The following is a 27,265-nucleotide window of genomic DNA, read 5'->3' as shown; positions in this document are numbered from 1 at the left end:
ACTAAATCTCCTCTGCTCCCAAAAGGGGTGGATAATGCATTGATATTTCACAATGCTGGTCAAGGCTTTGATCCTGCACCGTGCAGAAGCATTATATAGCACCATCCCAGCAATTTATCATGATACACTAGATTTCCCATCAATGCTTTTTGCTGGAAGCCCTGATGGGATATCACATGGCTGATGCCTGATGCACTCTGAAGCACTGGGTTTCCTATTGTGCTTTCTGACAGGTTCACCAATACAGCCAGTAGGGTCCCAGAAAGTGACAAGATTAAAACAAAAACCAAGAAAACAACTCAGTGTTAAAGGCAGTTCAATGTGCAAGAGGGATGCAAGGAGCAGCAGTGCTGAAGTTTCCTTAGTTGCTGTTCCTGTTGCTTTTTGTTGATGAAGTCCCAGTTGTGCAGTACCAGGAGTTAGTGCATGGCTGTGACATCACCAGAAGGCACCACCAACCAATCAGAACATGGTTTTGGATAATCAGTGCCCCAAATCACATACTGTGACGTGGCAAGGCCAGATGGCATAGAAAAGTAGTGGGAGATAGATATATTAGCTCCAGGGTAAACAAATCCCTGGTACCAGGTTAAGTGAAATGGAAGGTGCTCCAGGTCAATTAAGACACCAGGGGCCAATTAAGAACTTTCCAGAAGGCAGAGAGAATGCTAGGTTGATTGGGACACCTGAAGCCAATCGGGGGCTGGCTGAAACTAGTTAAAAGCCTCCCAGTCAGTCAGGTGGGGGTGCATGTCAGGAGCTGTGGGAGGAAGTTGTGCTGTTGGAGAGGCTGAGTAGTATACACCATATCAGGCACAAGGAAGGAGGCCTTGAGGTAAGGGTGAAGTGGAGCTTGAGGAAGTGAGGGCTGCTGTGGGGGAAGTAGCCCAGGGAATTGTACATGTCATGTTTCTAAAAAGTCAGCTACCACAGCTGATACTATTAGGGTCCCTGGGCTGGAGTCTGGAGTAGAGGGTGAGCCTGGGCTCCCCCCATCCCACCTTTGCCCCCGATTAATCACTGAGACTGGGAGACAACAGAGACTGTGCAAGGAAGGATAACTTCTCCTCACCTCCCTTGCTGGCTTATGATGAAAATGACTCAGCAGACTGTGACCCTTGTCTCTAGGGAAAGAAGGGTTACGTGGAGGGTCTCAGTGAGCCTCTGAGGCTAGCGAAATCCGCCAGGAAACGCGGGACCCACGGAGGCAAGGACAGAGCTTTGTCACAACACATATATATTCATGAATAGTAATAATCAGTAATGAAGACTTCAGAAAAAGTGAATAATCTAAGATATCAAATATATATGAAATAAGACACAATGTTACACTCTATTCACCTGGTAAGTTGGGAAATAAGTTAGCCATCTTTCTATATGGGTGGCATACCATCCAGGTACTAGACATCTCTTTTGTAGAGCTCTAAGCTCTGATGGGGCTCGAGGTCCAGCTGTGATCACCTGATAGAAGCTAAATTTTAGAGCTGCAGGGTCCTCATGAGATCTCTGATGCTGTAAAAGAAAGGTAAGTTACAAGAACATCATGGACACCGGAGTTCAGAGTCATAGAAATGGGACAGAATATATGTGGGCAATGGTCTAAGGACCTATTTGTGACTGATTAAATTACATTAGAAGCGAATTTCAGTTAAGAAGCCTTGGTCTATATTAGATAAATTGCTAAGAAGGTAAGAATAACACCACTATTAACTATCAAAAGATCTGAATAGTATTAGCAATTGCAAACTAGAACACATTTTCATTTAATGAAATGGCAGCTTATGTACAAACAAACCCAGGATGACAAACTCAAATATAGTGAACCTCTACTTATGTGGCCAAATCTTGAAGTCCTTACATGGTTTATATTCAGACCTTACTCCAGCAAAGCTCTCATTGATGGTGATCAGATAGATAACTTCTACTTATAGGAACAAAAAAAGAATCCATAAAAGAAAATATTATATATAATATAGATCCTGAGGTCCTTATTCAGTTTCTACTTATTCCTCGTTTTGTCAAATTCCTATTGTAGTCAGAAGACCAGAAGAAAGGGACTTTTTGAAATAAGAGCCAGCAATTAAGAAGAGGGTGGACAGATCCCACTGTTTCAAATACCCCGTGAATGTAACTAGATGGCATAGTGATAGGCATTATAGAAATACTTATAGATAAAAGACAGATAAAATAATTGTATTTACTATTTCATGGATCAAAAAATGAGGTACAAACTTGCATGATGGAATAGTATACAGTAGTTACTGAATAACTTACAACGAGATGTTGTGTTTTACTAAGAAAGAAATTTTGTCCATAGGGTGCTGCTGTTATTATTGTTAGTAGAGCAAGCCCATCACTCTCACAGATCTTGGGAGACAGGCCACTCACCGGCAACCACACACCACACAACAGAACCACTAACCCAGGAACCTATCCTTGCAACAAAGCCTGTTGCCAACTGTGTCCACATATCTAGTCAGGGGACACCATCATTGGGCCTAATCACATCAGCCACACTATCAGAGGCTCGTTCACCTGCACATCTACCAATGTGATATATGCCATCATGTGCCAACAACGCCCCTCTGCCATGTACATTGGTCAAACTGGACAGTCTCTACGTAAAAGAATAAATGGACACAAATTAGACGTCAAGAATTATAACATTCAAAAACCAGTCGGAGAACACGTCAATCTCTTTGGTCACTCGATTACAGACCTAAAAGTTGCAATTCTTCAACAAAAAAACTTCAGAAACAGACTCCAACGAGAGACTGCTGAATTGGAATTAATTTTCAAACTGGATACAATTAACTTAGGCTTGAATAAAGACTGTGAGTGGATGTGTCATTCCACAAAGTAAAACTATTTCCCCATGTTTGTTTTCCTCCCCACCCCCCACTGTTCCTCAGACGTTCTTGTCAACTGCTGGAAATGGCCCACCTTGATTATCACTACAAAAGGTTTCCCCCCTCAGCTCTCCTGCTGGTAATAGCTCACTTTAAGTGATCACTCTCGTTACAGTGTGTATGGTAACACCCATTGTTTCATGTTCTCTATGTATATAAATCTCCCCACTGTATTTTCCACTGAATGCATCAGATGAAGTGAGCTGTAGCTCACTAAAGCTTATGCTCAAATAAATTTGTTAGTCTCTAAGGTGCCACAAGTCCTCCTTTTCTTTATTTGAATTTAAGATATTCAAAGTTCCCCTTCAACATTAACCTGGCTTGCTTGTTATGACGCCAAAGAGAATGGCAGCAAGAATGGTACTTCAGTAGTATTGACTGAACTCTGAGGTAAAATACAGTACTAAGCTTTATTGTGTGTAAATAAAAAAAAATATTTGGTACTGATATTGCATTTAAATTGCAAGTTTTATTTCAACTGCTACTAGAGTAATTTTTTTCTAGTGGATAATGAAATGGTTCTGAGTCTGTTTTGTGTTTTAATTTCTTTATCGGTCTGAGATGTACAACTGTTATGCATTCAAGCCTGATGAGTATATCAATTTGGTTACAATGTACGTCCATTTGTTACCACATGTTTAGGGCCCTACCAAATTCATGGTCATGAAAAATGTATCATGGAGCATGAAATCTGATCGTTTGTGTGCTTTTACCTAATACCAGTGTTTCCCAAACTTGGGATGCCGCATGTTCAGGGAAAGCCCCTGGCGGGCCAGGCCAGTTTGTTTACCTGCCGCGTCCGCAGGTTCGGCCGATCGTGGCTCCCACTGCCCGTGGTTCACTGTGCCCGGCCAACGGGGGCTGCGGGAAGCGGCGGCCAGTAAGTCCCTCGGCCCGTGCCCAAGTTTGGGAAACACTGTCTTATACTATACAGATTTCATGGGGGAGACCAACATTTATAAAATTGGGGGTCCTGACCCAAAAGTGAGTTGCAGGGGGGGTCACAAGGTTTTAGCGGCATCACGGTATTGCCACCCTTACTTCTGCGCTGCTTTCAGAGCTGGGCAGCTGGAGAGTGGTGGCTGTTGGCCAGGTGCCCAGCTTTGAAGGCAGCACCCCACCAGCAGTAGCACAGAAGTAAAGGTGGCAATACCATACCATGCCAGCCTTACTTCTGTTCTGCGGCCTTCAGAGCTGGGCGGCCAGAGAGTAGCGGTTGCTGACTGAGAGCTCAGCTCTGCAGGGGGCAGCACAGAAGTAAGGGTGGCAGCACCATGCCATGCCCTCCTTACTGTCTGCGCTGCTGCTGGCAGCAGTTCTGTCTTCAGAGCTGGGCTCCCAGCCAGCAGTCTCCGCTCTCCAGCTGCCTAGCTCTGAAGGCAGCGCTGCCATCACCAGCAGCGCAGAAATAAGGGTAGCAGCATTGCAACCCCCCATACAATAGCCTTGTGACCTCCCCACAACTCCTTTTTGGGTCAGGATTCTTTCAATTACAACACCATGAAACTTCAGATTTAAATAGCTGAAATCATGAAATTTATGATTTGCAAAATCCTATGACAGTGAAATTAACCAAAATGGACCATGAATTTGGTAGGGCCCAACATATGTTCCTTTACTACAGTCAGTTTAACAAATGTTTAAAAAGTTAACCTTACTCAGAATTCAGGCCTTATTCTGTGTCTGCAAAAAACTGAGACCGTGAGTAATTGCATGTACATACCTCATATTTGGAAGCACAAATTGGGCAACTGTTCACATGCATGGAACTCAGATGCACAATTAATTGCGTAAATGCACGTTCTTTACATGCAGTTATTCATGCAAGCACTTTCTTTGCATCACATATTATAGCCAGAGTTCTGAAAAATATGGCCTTCAGTGTTTATATATTTTAAAAGAGTGGATTATCAAGTTTACATGTACAGGAAGGTTTTGCTGTACTCATAGGTAATTGTTGGGTGATGAACGGGTTTTTAAATAAATGCTTACCTGATGAAACCACTTTGGTTTTCAATATTTGATCACAATATATTGAGAGGATCCTAGATAAAACTGTTTTATACATATTCAACTAGAACCTGCCTGTATTTTTCAAAGTCCCTACCTGATACCAGGAATATGCCCGATCTGATGGGTCGATGAGAATGGTGATGATCTTGGCCTTAGGGATCAGGGAAGCAACTCGTTTGGGAGCTTCCTCAGAATGGAAGTAGTTGGCACTTTTTTCAAAGAGAAAGTCGGTGGTGACATTGGATGGTATAGGGAAGAAATCCATATACCTAGAAAAGGAACACTGTCCTCAGAATTACTCAAAAGTCCTGCATACGCTAAAGCAAGGAAGGTGGGTGCATATGTTAAATATATTAGAGAATAATCCATAAAAATAACAGACACAGTCATTGACAAGTAAAAACATTCAAAAATAAAAGGCCTTGTTTTTTGTAGTGAGAAGAAAGTGTTATAGGTATAATAAACAATTTATCCTCTTTAAATTAGTGGGCCAGTTTCTGAAGTCACTCATTTCTTACTCAGGCAAAACTCTCAAAGTCAATAGTAAAGACTGAGTAAAAATAAAAACTTCTGAATTTGGCCCTCTGCTATTTATAAAAAAATTGCTTTATTATTCCTATTACAGCACAGGATGGCATTTCAGTTACACCATAGCAGAATATCATAAGAAAATAATATTCAGAATCAGTGTTCCTGTTATCAAATCTGGCAAGAGTTTGTTAACATGAAGATGTTACTTAAAAACCTAGCAAGAAAATCTCATTATCTCTTCAGGCAAGAGTCCTCCAAGTGGTGAAGGCACCTCTGAATTACTATTCTATGTATCACAGTTTTGTGGAAACAAAGCAGGTTGTTTTTTAGTTTGCTTAGTTCTGAGCTCCCCCCCTCCCCCAGTTATGTGGTTCTAGTTAGTTGCCAGCAACCTGACATATTATCATTAGACTAGACTATCCACAACCAACATACCAGTTTTTACTGTTATTTTGGGGGGGCGAAGAGAATTTACAAATTTGCGTCTTTGTGTTTTTCTTTTGACCTCTTGTGGTGTTAACAATATAAAATACTATATATAGTAACCTCTTTAGAGTGGATTGACTGTAATGGTTAAAATTTACCCCACTGCACAGATCTTGTGTTGGCCCTCTGCAAGGGGGTGAATTTCACCTGACATAAATATAAAAAAGCCGTTTCATAAAAATAGCTAAGAGTCTGGGCGATTGGTGGATAGTCAGCAGATGTTATCAGTCAGCTGTTAGCTACTTCCCATCCATCAGACTGACTTCTCACAGTCAGTAATGAATGCTGACCCACTGAACTTTGTAATAAGAATCTGCAGCAACAATTATAACTCTATGAAAACCATACACCTTAAAAAGATATTGTAAGTGAATTTTCTCCACTTGGAACATATAACAGCTTTTGCACTACTAATTTTATGGATGAATACAAAGTCTAAGGCAATAACTTTTCCCTGACACCAGAGAGTAAAGAAACAAGACTAAGTATCAAGAATCTTTTATTGGTGCTCCCTGCTTAATGCGCTGTATTACTGGTCTTTGAACATTTTACTCTGAAGCACTTTTTGAAAGCAAGACCAACCAAATGTATCTTTGTCGAGATCTTTGGTAATTTCTTGGGTAAACCATGGGGAATGATGAGCCTTTTCTCTTCACTTATCCCCATTTACTACCTTACTGACTGCTGAACATTTTCCTCATTATCTGATCCTTGAAAATACTTTTAAAAAGTATTTCTCCCCTCCAACTGACTGGCAAATTTCTATTTTCCATTTAAAGCCAAGAACAAACTGCTTGTAGCTGAAATTTTAATTAGATTTCTCTTTTCAGTATTTTAGAAATTAGATATTCAACCTGAAATATTAATCATGCTATCTTATACTCAATTTACAATATTACTTTTGTCATAGCTTCAAAAACATGTGTAAATAGGAAACAGAGTACCTGCCTGAGAAATGTATGAGAATCTCACCCCTAAAGAGATGTATAATTAAGAAACAAACATTGCTTTCCTTTTTCTCTTATTCGCACATTCTAAGTATATTAACATCCTGAGACATACATGTAATTTTCATTAAGATTACTTAGTATTGCCTCAAGTTGAGAACAGATATTTCTTTATATGCTGCATTAGAGGGAGAGTAAACATCTTAGGCATTTACTGTGTTTTTGACTGAGGTTACCATAATTTATGTGCATTTAAATATCATTTTAGAAGGGTAGTAGTAGTAATTTTCAAAATGTGTAGACACACATTACAAAGTGTAATGCCATTTTTGTATTGTGCACAGTACATAAACTTTTATATTTATACTAATAACCCATCTTACCAATCGATCCCCCTGTGGTAGTTATTTCTATTAAAGAACTGTACCTCCTCAAAGGTTTTTGGGCTGGGGGAGTTACTAATGATGGAAGGATGCATAATCAGGAACAAATACAAAGCTGTGGTACCTGAAAATGGGATGAAAGTCCAAAGGTTAACAAAGCATATATATTCTGTAGGCCAGATCCTCACCTGGTGTAAACCAGCCTAGCTCCATTGAATTTAATGATTCTATGCTGATTTACACCAGCTGAAATCCTGGTCCTATAATTCTTAACCAAAAACATTTAAAGAAATGTGTACAATTAATACTGAATACAGGATGCATCACTGTTGATGATATACCTATTAATGTTTTTAAAAATTATTGTATCTGTGCTGATGTTGTCACAAAAAAGATTGACTTAAATTCCAGCCCTCTTGTTAGATATCTTAACAGTAGGTGATTGGTGGCATATGAAAGGGAGTAGATAAAAAATGTGCTATTTTCTGATCACAAAGAGAAGCAACTATAAATTTAACGAATAAACCCTGCAGCCTTACAATTCTACCTGTCCTGTAGGGATTTCCTGACTTGCAGTGTAAATTCCACTGAATAACATTGAGTTGCTGTAAACAAGACACACTTTTCCTGTAGGACAGGTTGAAGCTTGGGGGCCATGGGACTGTATACATGTTTTGAAAAATTACTGTCCTTTCCTCCCTCAGCTCTGATAAAACCATGTCAATCACTCAGTCACCACTTGATCTGTTTATCAGAGTGTTAATCACATCATTTCTCAGTTAAACCCTATGAAAAATCGAACACTCTCCACTACATCTACATTGTTTGTGTAACATCTACTTTTATCATTTACATTATTTTACTAAACTTGGATATGTCAGAAAATAAAAAGTGCTATCAGATAATCAAGGTTTATACAGAGCTCTGAGTGATTAAAACTAATGCTCTATTGTAATAATTTGAATTTGCATATCACCAGACTCATTAAAATGCAGTAAACTCTCACCAGTTTTCTGAGGTCCTATAACCAGGAATTTTGGTAATCGATCACAGGTTTTTTCTTTAGACCAGATATCTCTGTGCCGCTTGTCATCACAGGGATTCTAAGTGGGACAAAAGCAATATCTGAGAATTTTATTTGTAATTATATTTGTTCAATTTTTGCCCTACATACATAAATCTCCAGGAACTATCAGTCCACAAGAAATCGTAGTAGGATATGTTATCTGCTTCTTTATTATTGATACCAATATGCTATGTGACAAATTCTGATCTCGCTTACAGTGGTGAAAATGGATTTACTCCAGATCTACAATGTAACAGAGACCAGTGCTCTGAATTCATCTCTGTGTAAAGAGGAACATTAACACCTCTGTGTAAAGAGGAACGTTCAAGCAACTGTATTCAAAAAATGTTTTCACTGTGATCTCCTTCTATGACTATAACCATCTAAGCTTCAAAACAAACAGACAAATCATTCCTGGTGCTTGAATTCAGTGGAATTATGCCTGGGGTGAATCTGATCCATTGTACTTTAGATGTAAAATGAGCATTCAAAATGAGCAGTTTGATCACTTGCATAAAAATGGAATTGTACTTAAATCACTAATGAGGTTCTCTAATTGCCAAAGCATTCTCTTTTACCCTTATATAACAGCTACGACCCTAAGATAGGCTGCAGTTTTTAAAATGAATGAATGGCTGATTACAGCTTTAAAACTGTTTTGATCCTCTGCATTCACAAGTAGGTATCCAGACTTTTCTGTGCATCTCCAACTGGCATGAAGAGTGCATGCTCCGCCTACCACACTCTTCAAAGTAAAAAATATGCAGGTGTGTAACAGCATGCAAAAAGACTTCCATACCAGTTCATTTTGCTACCAGTTTCATATATGGGCATGAGGTGGCACCTAGTGCTGTCACTAAATAAAGGAGAAGTCCCAATACGGCTTGCGTATGTAGATCGGTCTTAGTTCTGTGGCTTAGCAATATATACCGGATAAGAAGGGGAAATCAGACTTCTTTTAGGCTTTAAAAAACAAACAAACAAACAAAAGAATCTTCTTGATTACACCAGCAAAACTAACAAATATGCTGGTAATATAATTTGTGGTAAAATGAATAGGAACACTGTATATACTGGCAGCTACAATTTAGTGCAAATGTTTTAAAGCAGAAGTAAGAAACTTGGTTATATTCATAAGAATTGTATGCAAACAAACTGCAACACTGTCAGTTCTTTTTATTCAAAATTACTTGCAATTTTTTCAATAAATCTAAATCTGCAGGTCACTCAGGTACAGTACACTGCAAATTTTTGAAATTCATGCTCAGTTGTTGCATAAGTCACAAGGCATTGTTTTTCTTCTCTGAGTAAATGCTTTATTTAACTAAATAACAGCAGTGTGAATTTCAAGCTGTGTATTAAAGTATTCAATTTTAAATTTGACATTCACAATTAATGATTAGGCATATAATTCAAAATCTGCTATTGGAAAGCATTTGCGTGTTTAAGTTTAAATTGTGCTTTTTGACGATAATTGCTTTTGTAAAGCTTGTCCTTAGGAATATTTGTGCAAAGCCAACCAAAAAGAGGTAGGATCACACTGAAAGTGAATTTCTTTGTCAGAATGAACATTCAGAGACAATTTTCCACAATATTTGGGCAGCTTAAGATTAGTTCAACACTTAAGAAAAATATTCCACTGGAAGAACTGAACTGTCACTGATTTTGTGCACAAGCAGTGCTGCCATGTTCACTAGTTCCAACAGTTGTTTCTCTGTATCTTCAGTGACCGTGGTGTAATGATTAGGTGATTCACTGAATGTGTGTCCGTTCCAGGGTCAGTGCAGACTGCACCATAAACTGGTAGTCACATCCTGATATTTTCAGTTTCCTCACTTTTAAGTAAAGAATAATTAAATCAATGGAGTTGATTCCATCAATAAATTAGGCCCAGTATTGGTAAATTTCTTCCTTGGCCAGTTCCCACCCTTTTGGGAATTACTTTTTTAATCTATTTCTAGTATGCCAGTCATATTAGTGTCTAGGCACCAGTGAGCCTTAATCCTCTCTCCAGTTAGTAGGATACACTCCTCTGCTACTGCACATGGCAAGAGATACCATTTTCTTAATGGCAAAATATCAATTATTTTTAAACTGTTTAAATTGCTTCATTCCTGTTAGTTACAAAATAATCCAAGATATGGGAGGAATTACACAATAGTCTTTACTGTATTTGTAAATATCAGGTGCAGTCAGCAATAAAATGAGAAACAAATTCCTAACATATTTAAATTGTCCTCTCTTTTTAGATGCACATTAAGACAATCTGTTAATGACAGGAGAAAACAATTACCCTAATCTTTAAGATAAGGTAATTTATGAAACTATTAAGTATCACCATTTTGTTTGATGGGAAGTTAAAACAAAATTCTTCACAAACAAGTAAGACAAAAATATTCTCTGTTCATCTCTTCTTTTACAATCCTACCTGCCAGAGAGGGTCCTTCTGCTCAGGAAAGAGCTCAAAGTACTTGTGAGCCAGCTGGACTGGAGGCAGAGTTTGCAGTTTCAGGTTGGTCCAGCTCTGAACAAAGTTGGCTAGATTCACAAAGGTATACAACCCCAGGCGGTCATTCCCATAGTTGGACAAATGGGTCATGAAGATGCTGATCTTTAAAAATAAAATAAAATGAAGTACATGTTTGCTATGCATCCGATGAAGTGGGCTGTAGCCCATGAAAGCTGATGCTCTAATAAATTTGTTAATCTCTAAGGTGCCACAAGTACTCCTGTTCTTTTTGCAGATACAGACTAACACGGCTGCTACTCTGAAACATGTTTTTTTTATTGTGTCACTAGATGGCAATGCAGCCAAAGGAAGTTTGTTTTTGAACACTACTTCTATTTAGAACTGCCAGTGGTTTTGTTCACATAGGAAGAGAGTCTACCACCAGTCTCACTAAACAGAATTTTTCTCCTCAAGTGGACTTACTGAAATCAAAGGGACTATTTATGGCACTATTCAGTGTGAGAATGTGGTCCATACTTTTACCAAATTGTATAATATTCACAGCATCTTTATTATAGCAGTGCAGATGGGCACAGGAGCGGCATTGCAAAAATAGCACATGTTCCTCTTAATGTGAAATATACAAGCAGCAGGGGCTAGAAACAAACAAAAAATCTGGATGTTATTTTAAAGGAAGAGGGTGTACTTAGAGAACAACAGGATATCAGACCTCTAGTGTTATAAATACTGTGATCCAAATGTTATTATTTAAGCTGTACATTATTAAGGTAGAGAACTCATCTTCCTATGTGCCTGTAAAGCACTCTACCATACCAATGGTGTTATGTAAAAATAAGAGACTGATAGTTTTGGAAATTGTGAGCTCTTTGAGGGCAGACAGTCTAATTAACTGGCCTAAATTCTCAAAAACAATTATTCGATGTAGTAAATCCTTTGACAATGTCCAACTGCTCATTAAAGATATCCTCACACAATGAGCACACAGTCAAATTAGAAATGGGGGGGAGGGTGGGAGAATCAGAAAATTTGCAGCAAATCAGAACATTTTCAAATAATTTAGTATGAAATATTTGTAATGAAAAATTGTGCTCGATTTCTTAAGAGCTGATGAATTTGCTTGTACTTTGCTTTCCTAAGGCTTGATCATGCAGCTGTTACTCAGATGAGTATTCTGAGCTGAGGTCATTAGACTCAGCAGTGTTCTCGGAGCCCAGAAGGAACAGAGGGTGCTCTAGTCCACAAGATTCCACAGGAATTTCTCATAGGAAGCACCCATAATCTTATAGGATCACATCCTTAGGAGACACCCCTGTGGGATTGTCTGAGTAAAGACTACTCATGTGGGTAAAAGGTTACAAGATCAAGCCCATATGTAGATGCAGTCCCTCAACTGTGGCCTACAGGAGTTGCACTCATGAATAGGAGGTGCAATATTGGGTGCCCAAATACCATGTTGATGAGCACAGTATAAATATACAGACATACAAAGGCTAGAGCTCACTAGGAGTATTCATGTAAGGGATGCAAAATCAGAACTCAATTTGCAAAATATTTCATTTTCACAATATGAAAAATCGTTTTTCACTGTTTCTGCCTTGTGCTCACAGAATAACTTGCAATTCCCTGCCCCTTAGAAGAGTGAAATTCCCACCCATTATTTTTTGAGAAACCAGTGCAAAGCCACATTCTACTGCCTTGCTTCTATGAGAAATTTAAGTGTTTCAAAAACTCTTCTAATCCTGCTTGTAGATTCATTTCTGTTCTATTGACAATGAAACTTGCAACTAGCCCTCCTTTTAACAAACGACATATCCTGTGAATGACTTAAAAACCACCACAGAAACTAATGTTTTTGCTTTGTGTGAAGGAATTCAAATCTTAAAGAAACAAAAGGGGAGGGGGAGGGAGATAATTTGAGGTCTACAGTGTAAGAAGCTGACCTTGTATTGTTTTGGTCTCAAAGTATTTTAAAGCACTGCAGCTTTGTCAGATACACAACATTTTTAAAGCTTAACATTTCTAGTTTTGTAATTCTACCTGAACATTATGCAACATTTGCAATAATTGAATGTATTGTTTCACAGAACATTTGTTTAATAAGTATCATTTGGTGACACCTCTGGCCTTGTGACTCAAGCCTGGTGTTTCATTTTGTGCTACTTCAGAAGGATAAGGAGATACGCTGAGAGATAATTTATTAGCACACAATTTCCTTTTTAAGCTAGGACAGTAACATTTTGAAATAGATGGCAATATTCCTTTAGGCAAGGCATAATACATAGTTTTGCCAAATGTGTAACCTTTTCAAATGTCCTTTATTATTTTTAGTTCTGAAAGCATGAGCAGACCAAAAACAGGACTGATGTGCTCAACAAAGATATAGTTGGAATGTTTCCACAAAAATACTGCTTGCTTTCTTGGCAGCTTCTCTCTTTCCTACACCTGTACTGACCTCTGACATTTATAATGTCAGTTCATCTCCTGGCAATTCCTTACCTGTCAACAACTTCAGCACTGCACTGGCAGAAAAAAGGAAGAGAACTTGAAAAGGTTATTAGTTCAGGGAAAATATGTATTATTCTTTCCCTGAAGGGAATATCGCTATAATTTTAAGAATGTTATAGAGTGGAGGTTAAAAAAATGGGCTGAATAGATCATAATAAATCATCTTCAATATATGAAGCACTGTCAATGAGGGGGAAAAATGTCAACAGTGATGTCAATTTGAGTTTTGCTGCCATTCTTACACTATAAATACTTTGAGAGTAAATGTTTACAACAAAAGAGAGATGATCAAATACCAGTTTAAAACTCAGATAACTAAAACTTTACAGAGAGCCATATTTATTGTTACCAAATCCATGATATATACGACATCTTTATATGACAGAAGGTGTCTTCTTTACTTCTATACTAAAGCTAACATATGACAAATTACCTGATATTTTCTGTCAGGGAAAATTTAAACAGTAGTTTCCTCCACATTTATAGATATTCTTCATGCAAGCAGCTATTAAAGTCATTGCCAGTCCCACTGACTGTTGAATAAGGCCCGTAAGTAGGGCCGTACCAAATTCATAGCCATGAAAAACGTGTCATAGACCACCAAATGTGGTCTCCCCCCTGTGAAATCTGGTCTTTTGTGTGCTTTTACCTTATACTATACAGATTTCATGGGGGAGACCAGTGTTTCTCAAATTGTGGGTCCTGATATAAAAGGGAGTTTCAGGGGGGTCACAAGGTTATTTTAGGGCGGTTACGGTATTGCCACCCTTACTTCTGTGCTGCTTTCAATGCTGGGTGGCTGGAGAGTGGCAGCTGCTGACTGAGGGCCCAGCTCCTCAGGTAGCAGCGCAGAAGTAAGGGAGGCAATACCATACCATGCCATCCTTACATCTGTGCTGCCTTCAGAGCTGGGCTCCCGGTCAGTCACTGCCACTTTCTGGCTGCCCAGCTTTGAAGGCTCCACCACTGCCAGCAGCATCACAGAAGCAAGCACAGCAGCACCGCGACCCCCCAACTCTTTTTGGGTCAGGACCAGTGATGAGCTGCCAGAAGCTGAAGAACCGGTTCCTTCAGTCGCTCCAGGTCTTTGGCGGCACAGAAGGACCTGCCGCCAAAGTGCTGCCGAAGGCCCGGAGCGAGTGAAGGACCCGCTGTCCAAGTGCGGCCCAAGGCCTGGGGTGCTGCTGGGTGAGTAAAAAGTCTCCGGGGAGCTTCCCCAGCCGAGAGCTTGGAAAGGATGGTCCCGCTGGCTGTATGTGGCCCGTGGGCCACAGTTTGCCCACCCCTTTAACAACCGGTTCTAAACCGGCTTAAAAATTTAACAACCGGTTCACGCGAACCGGTGTGAACCGGCTCCAGCTCACCACTGGTCAGGACCCCTACAGTTACAACGCCGTGAAATTTCAGATTTAAATACCTGAAATCATGAAATTTATGATTTTTAAAATCCTCTGACCATGCAATTGACCAAAATGATGGAATTTGGTAGGGCCCTACCCATAAGTATTTGTGAAAATGTAAAATAATGGCTCCATCTTGTGCTACATTGAAAAATTAGTGACCTAAGGCTCAAGACCTATCTGACCTGAGTGCTGCACAGAATTGGAAGTAAGGGGTGGCAACTGCCCCTCCCCTACACTGGAGCTTGCTAAGTGTCAATGCAGCCCCCTGCACAGGTCAGATCAGCATGTGGGGTTGCCTGAGTCTATGTCCATCTACAAAAGGCCCCTGTAGGCCATTCTGGCAACCATGAATAGCTGGAGTGTAGTAGTGTTTTGGCAACACTCATTTCCCTGGGAACAAACCTGATCTGCATCATGCACCAGGGGTTCTAGGAGAGGAGAACCAGAGCCAGATATGCCAACTCTGTGCCTGCCAGGGAACTTTCTTCTACATTGGAGTAATTCTCTGAGGGTGATCTTCAGCACCCTTGTGGCCACTTTGAGAGTCACAATCTGGTCCCTGCTCCCCCTGATGTGCACCAGCCCTTTCGGTAGCTTACATTTCCCTTCACACTGGCTCAACTGCACAGGCTGGCGCGTTGCAGAGCAGAGCCAAGACTCTGCCAATTTCCCACTCCTGCCTTCCCACACACCTGTGCAAGGCGCTGGCAATGTAGAGAACCAAGGCAAAGGAGGCTTCTTATGCCCCCTGACTTCTATTCCTGGGCATGCAGTCTCATGCCTGGGCACGGATTATTTTTTGTTTTCTTTCTTGAGTTTTATTCTGTTGAATTATTTTTTCCCATTACCACAATGCCCAAACTCTACTGTAGCAAGTTTTAACAAAAAGGAATGCTTTCTTTTTCCATCCTAGGTAATAATTACTGTGTTAGCAAATATGTTGTTGTTAAATCTATTCTCTCGAAAAGCCACACCACTAACTGGGAGACCTAACTGTAATGCATGTGAGTTTTAGGGAGGCTAAATCCAGCGACTCACATAATTTGTGCTATTATCCTGCCCCAATACTCTTGCACCTCTGAGCAATCCCATGAGATATAAATGAAGCTTCATATATTTCGCCATCCCCTTCTTTAAAGTGAACCAGCTCTGAATGAATTCCTCTTTACTCTAACCTGCCTGCATTTTAGTCTGTGTCCTGCAGTGAAAACATCCTGTTTTAGTCTATTCTATCTTCAAGCCCTCTTATGGCATCTCAGCATTGTCTGTATTTCAATACAAGCAGGTTCACCCTTCTTAGCCTTTCCTCAAAAAGAACCTATCATCTTGGTTGCACTTCACTGCACACTCTCCATGGAATTTCATATCCTTCATAAGGGGACTGAAACTGAATAGAGACTATCTTTAAAATGATAGTTTGGGACTAAACATGGCCTCTGGGCAGCAACTCCTTTCTTGTTCCCACCCCTCTCTGAATCACAGTGGCAAAGGTGCCCTCCTCTGTTCTATTTCCTCATAGAGCCCTCTGGGTAGCTGTATAATCAGCTCCTTTCAGCTTCTTGTCAGCATCTTCATTTTCTTTCGTCCACAGAATAAGAGTGGCAAAAGTGCTCTCTCTGTTCTGCTCTCCCTCCAAACCCTCAAGGTACCTGATCAGAAGTTCCTTTTGGCTTCTGGTTGGTGCTGAAGAAATGAAGGGAAACAGGACAAGCATCCCAAAGATAATAGCTTTTATCTTTTTGAATGCAATTCTGCACTGCTTATTGTGATGGAAATGACTTTGTTACAACAGTTCTTCCCAGCTGGGTGCAACAGCTTGTAGGTCAATAATGATCATTTAGCTCGTGATTGGGTCTCAACTATTAAATGACACATGCAAGAAAAAGATGAACTGAAATGATCTGATTTATGTGCCAAGAACAATATATATTTGACAAATAATTTACATAAAATGCGTCCAGAGAAAGAGAAACTTTATTTTAAAGTAGACATTTTAATAAATATCAATAAAAAACAAAATTGTTGTACCTATTAACAATGAGAAAGTGAGGAAATTCTTAGTTGAGATTCCACAACATTCAGACAGGCAGGAATTTTTCTGAGAAAGTAAAGGAGTCCCCTTTCTACATGGCATTCTGCTTTCCATTCAACAAACCTTGGGGACCCCTCACTGTTGTTGTTTTTAGGGATGTATGCATGAGCACGCCCTTATCCTTCTGTGCCTTGTTTCCATTTTCTTGCCTCAATCATCCTCTCCCTTCAGAAAGAAGAGGGGATCACACCAAGGAACACTGGAATAGAGGAGAAGTTTACTATGATAAGTAGGGTGGGTCCTGGGGCTTGTTCAATTATTGTGAATAACTGATAGGGAGAGAAGGAGAGAGAGTCTGGCTGGCTTGGGTACGGATATTGGAGTGGAGTTTGTGGATTTTCCTACTGTGCAAACATCCTCCTCTCAGGTCTGTAAAACATACCAAACCTCAATCTCAATTTGAGCATATTCAAATTTTGATACAAATATTTTGCATAGGTCTAGTTTAGGCCCCACTATTCTTCCTGCAATATGTATGTACAAATAACTCCCATTGACTTCAGTGGGAGTTAGTTACACACAGGACTGTTGGATGTGGTAATAACACAGGAATAAAGAGCAAGAAAACTGTATAATAAAGTTGTCACTGTTTTTACATTTTGGACATGGGACCAGATTAGCCATAAGAGAAAAGGCTGATAGGTACACATTTCTCCTGGATTAGGCACTGCTGTCATATTAAAACTGACTAAGGCAAACTAACTTTGAGCAATTCAACTTTAATTGACTCATTTTCTTATTGTTAAACCATTCACTTACATATTTTTGTCATGGGCACAATTTTGACCTCAAATTCATGTAATATGTTGTGCACCAATATACCAGGACAGAATTAAGGGTTTATAATTCAATACAGTAAATTCAGCACTTTAAAAAATATGATTGATGATTAATTAGTCTCTCTCTGTTAGGTACTAGAAGCAGATGCATTATAAGTTTAATATATTGCTGTTATTTTAGCTGTTGAACAAATGTTTACAGGCCACAAGTGTATGTCTAACTCTCAGACCACCTATTTTCCAATTAATTTTGCGTTGTGTACACTGTGTTTTCAGTTCTGATATTGTCTCCATATTTCTCAGAAGAGTTCAGTTTCAGGTACTCAGAGACGCTAGCAGCTGTTCTTGCTTTATTAGACTCACAAAATGACAGAATAATGAATTAGGTTGCAGTCTACACTTGAATATATATATTTTTAAATTGGTTAAGAGGCACTCCTTTTGGAGCTGTGTGGCAAAAGTACTACAGTATTGTCTCACAACTGCCATAAACTTGTCTATTTGTAAAGATATAGATCCAATTGGTTTAATTTAACTTACACAGTGGAATGTATTTTCTCCACAAAACCTACTAGAATCCTGGAACATTTATTAAAATAATACAATTACATATCTGGTCTAGTGGATGAAGAACTGGACTCAGAGTCAGGAAATCCGAGTTTTATATCGAGCTTTATCATATATTACTTCTGTGACCTTGGGTAAGTCACTTCACTCCTCTGTTGCAGTTTCCCAGTTTGGGTCCAAGAAGAATTTCTGTTCCTAAACTCATGGGAGCTCAGAAATGCTGCCATAAGCATTATTGGAAGCACAAGGCATTCCAAAATGGGCAAGAAGGGATGGGGAAGAGGTGAGGCTATAGCCTGGTCTTCTTCCACACCACCCTGTGGAGTGGGACTAGCATGTAGAGTAGAATCAACATACAGAGAGCAGACTGTGTTCCATAAAGGGGTGTAGTAGGAAGTGTACTGCCCCATGCACTTCAGAGAGCTCTGGAAGGCACCTGCACCTCAATGCTCCTCCTGGGGCAATGTGGGCAGTGCGTAATAGGTAAAATCTAGCTTACAGGTATTGCACAAAGCAGTTAATGGACTGGAGAATCTGACCCTGAGTGCCTTTACTTTTATATCTGCTTCAGTAGTTCCAAAGTCTAACTATTCACAAGGCCCACATTAAGAAATAGCAGGATCCACTGGCTCTAATACACATTCTCATTTTCTGTGCTAAAGATTGTAATTTCTCCCTTGTTGCAAGTCAATTAGCTTAATAATAGTTCTACTTACTATAACATGGGAAAGGTGGACAATGAAGGAAAATAATAATTAGAGTTCAGTGCACAGCAAATTATAGTTATTTTAGGGTGAATCAGGTGTGGGGCTTAAACCATTGACAATCTCGCTTCTTGCGTCAGTTGTGCTATAACCATAGACAGAACCCATACGTGCAATACATTATTTTCAATGTAGGGATGTTACCACTTCAGTGCTTTCACTGGGGTGCCTTGCCATGGTGCATTTTCCTTCCTCCCTTAGATCCAGAGACATTTAATGTCTTTTGATGAAGTGCATATTAGTGCATGTGTTACACTTTTTTGGGGGTAGGTAGGGGTGGGATTTAAAAGGATTTCCTGAGCCATGATTTCCTCAGTAAGGGCTGATGGACATCTTGTGGGATGACAGACCTCCTGTGTGGTATCCAGCCACAACAGTTTGAATTACTGTGTAAGTAGTTATTTTAGTGTCAATCCTGCCAGGTGCAGAATGCTTTCTGGAAAGCACTGAGAACCCTCAACTATCACTGACATCAATGAGAAATGAGAACATTCACTGCTTTGCTGGATTTTGTCCTTGTTGAGCTGTATAGTTTTATATTAAGAACTTTTGGGCCTAATAAATGACTTGTATTTTAGAATATTTATTTCCTTTTATCATTTTTTAATTTTCCACCTTTTAATTTAATTGAATAGCCCTTTGTTCTTGTGTCATGAGACAGGGAAAACAGAACCTTCTGATCTACCTTTCTAGACAATTCATTATTTTATATACTTTTATCAGGTTCCCTTTTATTCATCTCCTTTCTTAAACAGCCCAAACATTCCAATCTCTCTTCAAATTAGATTCTTTCCATGACCGTGGTCATTCTTGTCACCATTCTCTTATCTGCTTCTAATTCTGCAACATCCTTTTTTGAGATGGAGTGACATGTACGGCAAACAGTATTCCAGATTAGGCTATACTACTGCTTATATAATGTAATTACAATATTTTCAGTATTATTCTGCAGTCTGTTCCTTAGGCATCCCAATATCTTAAAGCATAATGAATATGCACATACGTTCCAGCTCTACTGAAGACAATGACAAAACTCCCATTGACTTCAATAGGGCAAAACTAGACCCACAGTCAATTTATCTGTTTGGATGAGTATATTCTACCGCACATCCTAATGTATAAACTTACTAATGTGTACTAAATACTTTGAAACATCTCTGTTACCATACCCTCTCATTACTGGGATACAAACAGAAGTCCATAATAGCTACTTTGGAATCAAATTAATCCAAATAAACCATGATTTATTTTACAAATCACTGAACTGATACTCCTGGCCACTATGCATGGGGGAGCTAACACTCAGTTACATCATGAAATCGAGCAGGGAAGCTGATGGCATTGCAGGCCCAGAGACAAATGAGCGCTATGGAACACATTTCTCTGCCACTCTGTAGTCACCATCAGTCCCTTTATACAAGCAAATGCTGTACTGCTCATCGGGGTCCTGCATTAATTTGGGGACTTAACCAGACAACAGTTGCTCTAGGCAGCACAGAAGCCCATATATTTTATTACAGAAAATACAACTCCTCTATAATGTTCTTTATAGGTTCTTATACTGTGCTCATCACAAAAGTATCTGAACATCTTCCAGTAGTTCATTAAGCAATGTGAATACACATCCTTCCTGTGTTGTCTGTTCTCTTATCTTCTCCCCAAGGGGAGAAGTGGACTATCTTGTTTAGGGATATTTTTTTTTAATATACATGTTGCTATATATTTATGTCAGAGAAGGCAAAGTCAAAGAAATATGCCTTGCAATTGAAACAGAAAGTGGAGAGGTCTGTAATGGTCCTTGGTTCTTGTGGTAGTTCATTCCACAGTCTTGGACCGGCCTCTGAGAAGTTCTCCTGCACAGACTAACTTTATTCTTATTTTAGAGAGTTCCATTGTGCCAGAGAATCGAAGTTATTGACAACTGTTTTCATCCCAGAGCTTTAGGTTGTCTTTCAGCTATCCTAAACCCAGTCCATGGAGTGTCTTGAAGATAATGACTGAGAACTTGAACTTGAATTGATATTCTATGGGAAGCCAGCATAGAGAGTAAAGGACAGGTTTGATGCGCTCATGGTAGCCTGTTTTACTGAGAGGATGTGCTGCTGAGATCTGTACCATTTGGAGTTTCCTAAACTCTGAAGGCCCAGATATATCACATTGCTGTAATTCAGATAAGAAGTGACAAAGGCATGAATAACTGAGACCATGTCACCATCCAATAGGATAGGATGGAGTCTCTTTGTCAATGAGAGATGACAGAAAGCTTTATTTGTACAGACTGTAATGTGAGAGCTTATTATGAGTAAGGAATCCAGAAGTGCTCACAATCTACAGACTGACTTGACCAACTGTGGGTATGTACCCTCAAGGAAACTGCACCATGGTTGCAAACCCTTCAAAAGGCTTTCCTCTGCCTAACCTCTGTCTCGCTTGGGTTCAGCTTCAGCTAGCTTTTCTTCATGCATGAGCTGATCTTGCCCAAGCACTGGGCCATCTTGGTGGTAGTGGTCTGGTCATATGTGGTGAAGGTAGAATTATGTGTCATCTGCACATTCTTGGCATGTGAGTTCGTCATCTGACCAATACAGCTAGTGTAGTTGCTTGTAGATGTTGAAAAAGACTGGAGAGAGAATTGATCCTCATGGGACTCTATAAGTGAGGGGTCTAATAGTGGAAATGCAGTTTCCCATTATTACTCGTTAGGCACATCCCTCCAGGAAGGACTCAAACCATTTTAGCTCATTACCCTTAACTCCTGCCACCTCTGTCAGGCAAGACAGACGTATTGCAGAGTCAGCAGTGTCAAATGCTACAGAGAAGTCCAGGAGGAGAAGACTAGCTGTCTGCCCTCCCTCTAGGGACACCAGGAGATCATCCATCAGTGCCACTGAAGTGCTTTCAGTCCCATGTCCTTGCCTGAATCTTGATTGTGCTAGGTGTACATTGTTAGCTTCAGTTAAATTTGCTTGTAGTCGGCCTTTGGCTAGCTTCTCTGCAAGCTTGCTCAGCAATGAGAGGTTTGACGCTTGGTGTTAGTTGGCTAGAACCAATATATTCTGGCTGGGTTTCTTCACTGTTAGTCAGACTATTGTGTGTTTGAAGGGGGATGGGAAGATTCTTTCTATGAATGAGACCTGGTTTATTTTAATCAGGAGTGGCACCTGTGGTTCATTTCTCTCTTTCACTAGCCAGGACAGGCATGGGTCAAATTCACAGTCTTGGGTCAAGACTCCTTTAGGGTTCCAGAATTATTTGATCAGTGGCTGCGCTGAACTCTAAGAATGCAGGTGGGCTGTCAGCTGGTGGCTATTAGTGGAGCGGATCCAAGCTGCTTGAGAAGTCTTGCTGAACGTGTCTCATCTCTTCAGCAAAGCAGGATGACAGTTCTTCACAGTGCTTGGTGCTCTGTTCTGATGCAGGTTGTAGGCATTCAGGATTAATGAAGTACATTATCACTCTGAATAGCTCCTTGAGCAGGATTTGGCAGCTTCAATGGAGGCTGATAGGAATGTTCTCTTGGCCTGTAATACAGCCTCTGCATAGGCTTTGAGGAATTCATTATGTTTGATCCTGGAAATCTACAGCAGGTGCTCTCTCAATTTAAACTCCTCCACTTACATATACAAACAGTCTTGTCACACGTGCTCCACTTCACTTGGTAATAAAAGCACTGACTATGATGGACATAGGTTAGTAGTATTGTCAAGGTTCCTTCCCCACTCTGAACTCTAGGGTACAGATGTGGGGACCTGCATGAAAAACCCCCTAAGCTTATTTTTACCAGTTTAGGTTAAAACTTCCCCAAGGTACAAACTATTTTACCTTTTGCCCCTGGAATTTATTGCTGCTACCACCAAGCGTCTAACAAATATATAACAGGGAAAAAGCCCACTTGGAAACGTCTTTCCACCCAAAATCCTCCCAAACCCTACACCCCCTTTCCTGGGGAAGGCTTGATAAAAATCCTCACCAATTTGCATAGGTGAACACAGACCCAAACCCTTGGATCTTAAGAACAATGAAAAAGCAATCAGGTTCTTAAAAGAAGAATTTCAATTGAAGAAAAAGTAAAAGAATCACCTCTGTAAAATCAGGATGGTAAATACCTTACAGGGTAATCAGATTCAAATCATAGAGAATCCCTCTAGGCAAAACCTTAAGTTACAAAAAGACACAAACAGGAATATACATTCCATTCAGCACAACTTATTTTATCAGCCATTTAAACAGAACAGAATCTAACACATATCTACCTAGATTGCTTATTAGGCCTTTACAGGAGTTCTGACCTGCATTCCTGCATTTCTGGTCCCAGCCAAAGCAACACACAAACAGAGAGAACCCTTTGTTCCACTCCCCTCCCCCCCCAAGCTTTGAAAGTATCTTGTCTCCTCATTGGTCATTTTGGTCAGGCGCCAGCGAGGTTATCCTAGCTTCTTAACCCTTTACAGGTGAAAGGGTTTTTTCCTCTGGCCAGGAGGGATTTAAAGGTGGTTAGCCTTCCCTTTATATTTATGACAAGTATGGATGTATGTTTTGTATGTGAGCAAGAGAAAAACAGCAGGAGATAGAGAAACGTTCATGTAGATTTATATCAAAGGTGTGTTTGTATGTTCAAATCTGCTTGGCTCTTGGATCTAATTACACTCAAGCTAGCCCATGGCTAACGATAGAGTCGTCTTGTTATGTTTTATTAGTAAATCCTACAAAAAATGATACTGCTGATGGCAGTATACTATATCTACCTGATGGTTATATATAAGTCAAAACCTAAATGCTCACTTTTTTTCATCCTTCACAAGATATCCTTAGGAGATTGGTCTCATTTCATGCTTTGAGAAACTGAACAGAAATCTGTTCCTACTAATCCAGAATATTCATTTAATACTGCAGACAAAGATGGATGAATCAGGCTTTCATTGAAGGGTCTAACGATTTTATCAAACACAGATACTTGAGAAATATTTTTGATGCCATTACAGATACAGTATGCCAAGAAAAATTGCACTAGTTTTTTTTAGTTTTTATGGAATCATTTGGGATTTTAAAAACATTTTTGGTTAAATTAATGCAAATTAATAAATATTTTTTAGAAAGAACAATAACATGTTCTTCCCTAAAATTTTCTTAGGGCCACATTTTGCCACTTTCATGGTGATTATTACCTTACTTTGTGAGGTGCAAATGGTTAAGGATGGACCCTTAAATGTTTGGCCGCTTAAACCGTGGTAGAGGGCAAACAGCACTTGAATTCAGTCCTTCCTTTTGATATGTTCAGTAGGTTCACATTTCCTTATACTAGTGGTTCTCATATTGTGCTTTGTGGACTGATTACTTGCAGGTCATATGGTGCTTGCATCTCCTCCTGCTCCCATCTGATTCCACAGAATCAAGGTTCTTTTTTGTAAGGAAGGAGTTGTAAACCTATTGAAGCAGCTGAATACAAAGAGAAGGATCCAATCTATGTGGCCCCACTTGGAGCCACTGCTACATAAAAGGAGAAAAAGGAGAGGAAATAGGAGTAATCCTCAGAAACAAGAGACCAATGACTAAACAGAGTTTCCAGCTGGATAGATGACTAATGACATCTGACACCACATTTGTCTTACATATAGGTAAGAATAAGAGCCATAAGATCTGAGGTCTCTTCCTAATTCTGCCATGTGGCTTTGGGCAAGTCACATAATCCCTGTGTGCCTCAGTTTTCTGATTGGCAAATGAGAAAAATATTTGTATCCTAACAATACAGGACTCTTGTGAGGCTTGATTCATTACTTTTTATGAAACACTGTGCTAGATCCTCAGCTGCTGTAACCTGGCCCAAGTCCATTGACATTAATGAAAATCTGGCCCTTTGAGATCTTCAACAGTAGAAATGTAAAGTATTATTAAAAAGTAGGCAATGAGTTATAAAACTATTCAGTCTCCTTTCACAGTTAGATAGCACTTAAGCACTCAATGCTTTATAAACATAATGGGCATTGCTGCCAAGGTCTTTCTACAGCCACTATCAGATCACAGTTCAACCAGCAGTCTAGATATAAATTCATACAAAATAAATAGAGGTTTGCAGACCACAAGATCAGCTTCTTTGGTCCATTAGCTCTTATGTCCCACATAAAATATAAGTAGCAGAGATCGTTTGCAGAGCAGGATTTCCTGTGTTGACTGATGCTTTTCTTACCTGCAGGGCTAGTGAATTGAGAATGCCCTGGGAAAATGGCACTAACACAGGTTCTCATATGTCAAAAGCTTACAGATTCACAGATGGTACTGTTTTTTGTGGTTCATTCTGTACTTGTGGTTGTTTCCAGACTATTACAGGAAGAAAGCCTCTCTGGTGAAAAGCTACCATTGTATGACCAGACCACAAAGAACATTTTGGGGCTGATTTTTATGGGGATTGACTTGAATGTGAAGTACACATATGCATTTCCTACAGAACCAGGTTAATAACTTAAATCACCAAAAAAACCCTGTATTCACATAACGTTAAGCTAAACCGACAACGTAAGTGAAATCATAGTGAGGGCTTAAATTTAATGTTAAATTCACCTCATCAAAAAATTTCTGTGAACTGTATAAGTTTTTAACTTTTTTTAGAAGAGAATATTATTTACTTGATAGTGTAATGGTTCCTTTGTAATGGCTCCTCTTAATGTTTTTTGTATCCATGACCAAGTGATATAAAGAGAATTCCTCCCAATGGAAGTTTTCTTTCCTGTAATAGGCTGAATATATGATTATTTCCTCAAAAATAAACCCAAACTACTTTATGGTAAGTACACGAAAGTTTGTGAAATAAAACATGTCATGATCACTGAAATATATGAAAATATGTACTTTACCTTTTGAAATGTCTACTATTTGCACAAATAAAACTTTTTTGCTAGACTTGCCATTTATGAATAAATACATTTTTTAAAAGTGTTAAATGTATTTAAAAATGCCTACTTTTTAAAATTATCTATCCATCAGCCCAAAAGCAAACAGCTTTAGGAACAATTTTTAAATAAGTATTTAAGACTTATGGTCTATCTTTTCAAAGGCAACCCCTAAATCTATACCTGCAATTTGTCAGGGCAAAATTTTGGCATGCTATTTGTGTGTATATGCAATTACAAAAAAGAGTGCATTTAACTCCCATTATTTTATATTGTATTGTATGCTCAATAATGTTACACTACTTAATGTTACACAGTGTGATCATGCAATGAAAGACTATATTGTAACTCATACAAAGACACTATTGTACTTTCAATCAATAACTACTAGGCAGGTATGCTGAAACATCTTTGTATTACACTAATAAACCACTGTTTATCTTGTCTTTCCTCCCCGTTTATCCATTTTATACATCAGCTGTTGTGTTGCAATATATAGAGATTGTAAGCTCTTTGGGGCAAGGACTAACTTTTTATTATATGCGTATACAGTACCTCACACAAGGGGGCCCTGATCTCCAACTGGGGTCTCCACATGCTACAATAATTCAAATAAAAAATAAAAAACAATAAAACACAAAAGGAGGAACTGTTCAGGGTGGAAGGAAATCTTAATTTTGAATTTCTTGAATTCTGTACAATTAAAGTCTCAGCTTTAAAATGTAATCCTCAATATTAATAATTTTTTATATTCAGTAATTTATTTTAGAGACCACTGGAAAAAAGGGAAATAATAATCATAAAGTAACAAAAAGCGGGAAAGAATGCAGCCAGAATTGCAGAAAGAGATTCTATTTACAATGGAATAGCAGCTATAGTGTTACACATATTTTATGGTCTAATTCCTCAAAAGTGTCACATCCAAATACAGCATAGTATCAACCTTGTTTTGTTTAAGAGATCTGATAAGTATACAGCAAATGCTGGCATCGTGTTGCTATATTAATTTAAATCAGAGGGAATGATCTGGCAGGTTTAGGACTAAAAGGTCTCCTACGCAACATTGCAGAGTATTAGTGCTAGGCAAGATGTCAAGTAATGTATACAAAAGCCAGATTTTGTTTTTTAAATCAGATACCCCCCATCTATGCACATGCAGCTGTGTGCTTACTTAGATGGGAGCAGTGAAGGGCTTATAAATAGCAGACAGTAGAAGTAGAGTGGATACCAACTGCAGATTTTCCAGTAGGTGAGTGCTGATTGCATCAGCCCACTGACAGGCTGGTAGGGAAAGGCCTAGAGAAGCAAAGCAGAAGAATTGGCTAGGTCAAGTAACTCCTCCTAACTGGCTAATGTTAAGACTGCCAAACCTAAGAGTTCGAAAAACAAACCAAAATAATCCATGATATTTTTCCAACCCAAAAATGTATATAAATTCTTGTTCCAGGGCATGAATTCCTGTGCCA

The 27,265-nt window shown here is 39.3% G+C and overlaps 1 protein-coding gene across 2 annotated transcripts in view; it reads right to left on the bottom strand.

Moving 5' to 3' along the window:
* LOC144263523 (bifunctional heparan sulfate N-deacetylase/N-sulfotransferase 3) overlaps positions 1 to 27,265 on the bottom strand; it is a 94,887-nt gene that overhangs the window by 9,976 nt on the left and 57,646 nt on the right. Inside the window, exons 6-10 of one of the 2 annotated variants that reach the window (XM_077814414.1) lie at positions 10,764 to 10,946; positions 8,276 to 8,372; positions 7,270 to 7,393; positions 5,017 to 5,191; positions 1,342 to 1,512 (exon numbers count right to left, since the gene is read on the bottom strand). In XM_077814414.1, coding sequence (XP_077670540.1) covers positions 1,342 to 1,512; positions 5,017 to 5,191; positions 7,270 to 7,393; positions 8,276 to 8,372; positions 10,764 to 10,946 — 750 coding nt within the window. The remainder of the gene's footprint in view (positions 1 to 1,341; positions 1,513 to 5,016; positions 5,192 to 7,269; positions 7,394 to 8,275; positions 8,373 to 10,763; positions 10,947 to 27,265) is intronic. The other variant, XM_077814415.1, reaches the window with a different exon arrangement.

Source organism: Eretmochelys imbricata, chromosome 4, assembly GCF_965152235.1.
Source record: "Eretmochelys imbricata isolate rEreImb1 chromosome 4, rEreImb1.hap1, whole genome shotgun sequence".
Classification (NCBI taxonomy): domain Eukaryota; kingdom Metazoa; phylum Chordata; order Testudines; family Cheloniidae; genus Eretmochelys; species Eretmochelys imbricata.
The sequence above is the reverse complement of the archived record's forward strand: the minus strand, read 5'-3'. Positions and strand labels throughout refer to the sequence as shown.